The sequence below is a fragment of the Neolamprologus brichardi genome, chromosome 1 (genome assembly GCF_056152115.1).
Source record: "Neolamprologus brichardi isolate AB-2024 chromosome 1, ASM5615211v1, whole genome shotgun sequence".
Taxonomy (NCBI): domain Eukaryota; kingdom Metazoa; phylum Chordata; class Actinopteri; order Cichliformes; family Cichlidae; genus Neolamprologus; species Neolamprologus brichardi.
The window spans coordinates 12,859,664-12,862,560 of NC_142104.1; the positions used below are offsets into that span (position 1 = coordinate 12,859,664).

Here is a 2,897-nt window from a genome sequence, read left to right on the forward strand (position 1 = left end):
TAAGATTCGTGACAAACCTTTCAAAACTTTTGCTGCTCCTAAAGAAAGATTGAACATAGATTCAAAAATTAGACACTTTCCAATTTAGACTGTGACAGCCAATAATCTTTTATGCTTCTTAATGTTAGTAAATGCAACTGCACAGGAGGAATATGCTATTAGGTTTTACTTTGAGTTGAAATCATTTTGGAAAAAAAAAACTGCATCAGTTAACAGAAATATACCCAACAAATGTATCTGTACAAGCAGAACATATCTTTAATCAAAAGATAAAGGTGTTGACAATATTTTGTACATGGCAGAAAAATACATTTAGATGTGAAGCACACACAAATTGTTCTTAAACGTGAGCTTTATAGGTTCTGACTGCAGTTTAGTTTCAAATAACCATTCCTTAAAATCTATTCTGTTCCATGTTTTGCATTTAAATCACAAACACACAAAAACATCTACTCCATTTCATTTAACATTATGGGCTTTGGTTCATGTATGTCAGACTCCATGCCTGGCAAGCTCAATCTCCTGCGTGCAGCTGTCTCAATCTTCTGCACCAGCTCCACATCCCAGGGATGGGTGACAAAGCTGAGCACCTCCCCATCCTCTACACCACCTGCTCTCCCTACTCTGCCTGCTCGGTGGATATAGTCCGTGTGGGATTCTGGGAAGTCGTAGTTGACCACCAAGCGCACTCTGGATGTGTCCAGGCCACGTGAGGCAATGTCCGTGCATATCAGCACGTCTACGTTGCCCTTCTGAAAGGAATGGAAGATTCCTGCACGCACAGCAGCAGGCATCTCCCCTTGGAGACGTGCATGCTTTACCCCCATCTCTTCAAGCGAGTATCCAACCCAGTTGGCGGTGGAAGACTTGTTGCAGAACACCAGAACTGCGCCTCCACCTCTGTCTTGCTGCAGCAGCTTCAGAGCTTGGTGGAGCTCTAGGATCTTGTCGGCACCTTTTACCTTCAGGAATGTCTGTTTAACATGGGGCATAAGAAAGTGCAGCATCTTGCTCCTAATAATAACTATTTTTCCAAGATCTGTCACCTTGCTGAGCACGTCGCCCACACCGCCTGGGAAGGTTGCCCCAACCACGAGGAGCTGTGCTTTGTGACCCAGGCCACGTGTTTCCTTGGGATCACTAGCAACGTTGACGTGGAGCAGGATGTTCTCCAGCATGTCAGAAAAGCTGGGGTCGAACATTGTGTCAGCCTCATCGACCACAAAGAACCTCAGCTCACTCAAATCCAGACAACGCCTCCGCAGGGCCTTGACCAGAGCACCTGGCGTAGCCACTAAAATATCGGGATGATCCCTCCTGAAGACTGTCTTGATGTGTCCCACACCTCGTCCTCCTCCAACGGTCCTTGTAACGAAACCAAATGGCACACACAGAGTCCTGGACACAGCTGCCACTTGCTCTGCCAGCTCTCTTGAAGGCACAAGAACCACAGAGCATATCTTGTGTGCACCCTCAGAGTAACTCTCAGACTCCCTATCAGCCTGCAGTCTGTGAATAACAGGTAGGAGATAACTCAGCGTCTTCCCACTGCCAGTCTCAGCAGCACAGAGTACATTGTGACCTCTCATGACTTTGGGGATGGTCTGCAGCTGCACAGTGGTGGGATGTTTAATACTGAGAGTCTCTAAAGTCTCCACCAGCTCCTTGCAGATGTGGAGATTATTAAAAGTGGCTAGCGCTTTCTGTCCAGCGTCCTCATTCCCGTTTTCAGCAACGTAAGGTGCAACAGCCTTGACGTTGTTGATGCTGAAATAGTCACCGAAGGATTTGTTATGTTTCCATCCTTTAGAGCAAAGAGAAGGCTGCTCGAATTTTCCCAGGATGTATCCGGCAGACTGGTTCAGAGCTGGGTTCTTGCTCTGGATGAGGAGCTTTCCAGCTTTGATGGTGTTGATCTTGCTTTTGCTTCGAATTTCCTTCACGTTTTCAACGCGTCTCTGCAGGTACCGGGGAACACGAATGACCGCGGTCTCTGCTCCAGTCTGACAGAAGCGACTCTGACCGAGAGATCGAAGCCAAGCCGACGCTTTAAAAAGCTCACAGCAACACAATCTTCTTGATCCGAGAGCTCTGGACGCTACCAAAGCCAGATGGGCGACCTTCACAGCCTGCATTTTAAATACTTAACCGGCTCGCAAGTGTCCAAAGGTCAGCTGACGAGAAAAAGCAGCAAAACGGAACCATAAAAAATTGGAAATAAAGCTAATTAAATTCACTGTAATTTCACAAAAGACAATATAAAGGTCTAAAAAGGCGCAGAAATTATATACTAGACAGTCATGTCGCCATGCTTTCCCGGCGAGTGCTGATGATGTCAGTGGGCGTGGCGTGACGAGGTGTACAGAAAAGCCGAATCCCGATTCAACTCGTGTGTTTTGTTTGATTGTTTGAGCTAAATTTTAACCCAAAAGACAGAAATGTAGCTTACGAGAGATTTATTATTATTCATTATAATATTACACGTCCTATATAAATATGCCATCACTATTTTTTTTAAACATTTTATATTTATCATATCTACTTGTGTAATGTGAACGTTTGCAGTCGGTGAGGTGGTGGTTTGCACTGTTGTCTCACAGGTAAAAGGTGCTGGGTTCAAAAACAATGTCTGGGCCTCTCTGTCTGGAGTCTGCAGTTTCCCCCTATCATCGTTCGCCTTCTATCAGGGTAATCCAGCCTTTCAAAGACACACGTGAGTTAGGTTAACTTGTAATTCAAGATAGCCATAAACTTGTCTCTTTCTCCGTGTTAGCCCTGTCCAGCGTGCATCCTTCCTAGAATAGGCTCTGGCCTTTAATCACCAAGAACTGGTTATGCAGAAGAAAAAGGAAGGATGAGATAATTGGCAAGAGGGGAAAGAAAACATAATGAATTTT

The 2,897-nt window shown here is 45.3% G+C and overlaps 1 protein-coding gene across 1 annotated transcript; it reads right to left on the reverse strand.

Annotated features, from left to right (window-relative positions):
* Window positions 1–251: 251 nt before the first annotated feature.
* On the reverse strand, window positions 252–2,310 carry ddx28 (DEAD (Asp-Glu-Ala-Asp) box polypeptide 28). The gene has a single exon (XM_006780486.2). It carries the CDS (start codon window positions 2,133–2,135, stop codon window positions 450–452), a length of 1,686 nt encoding a protein of 561 aa, XP_006780549.2. The 5' UTR covers window positions 2,136–2,310; the 3' UTR covers window positions 252–449.
* Window positions 2,311–2,897: the final 587 nt, after the last annotated feature.

Coding starts and splice junctions, on each gene's coding strand:
- ddx28 (XM_006780486.2), bottom strand. CDS start 2,135: ATGCAGGCTGTGAAGGTCGCCCATCTGGCTTTGGTAGCGTCCAGAGCT.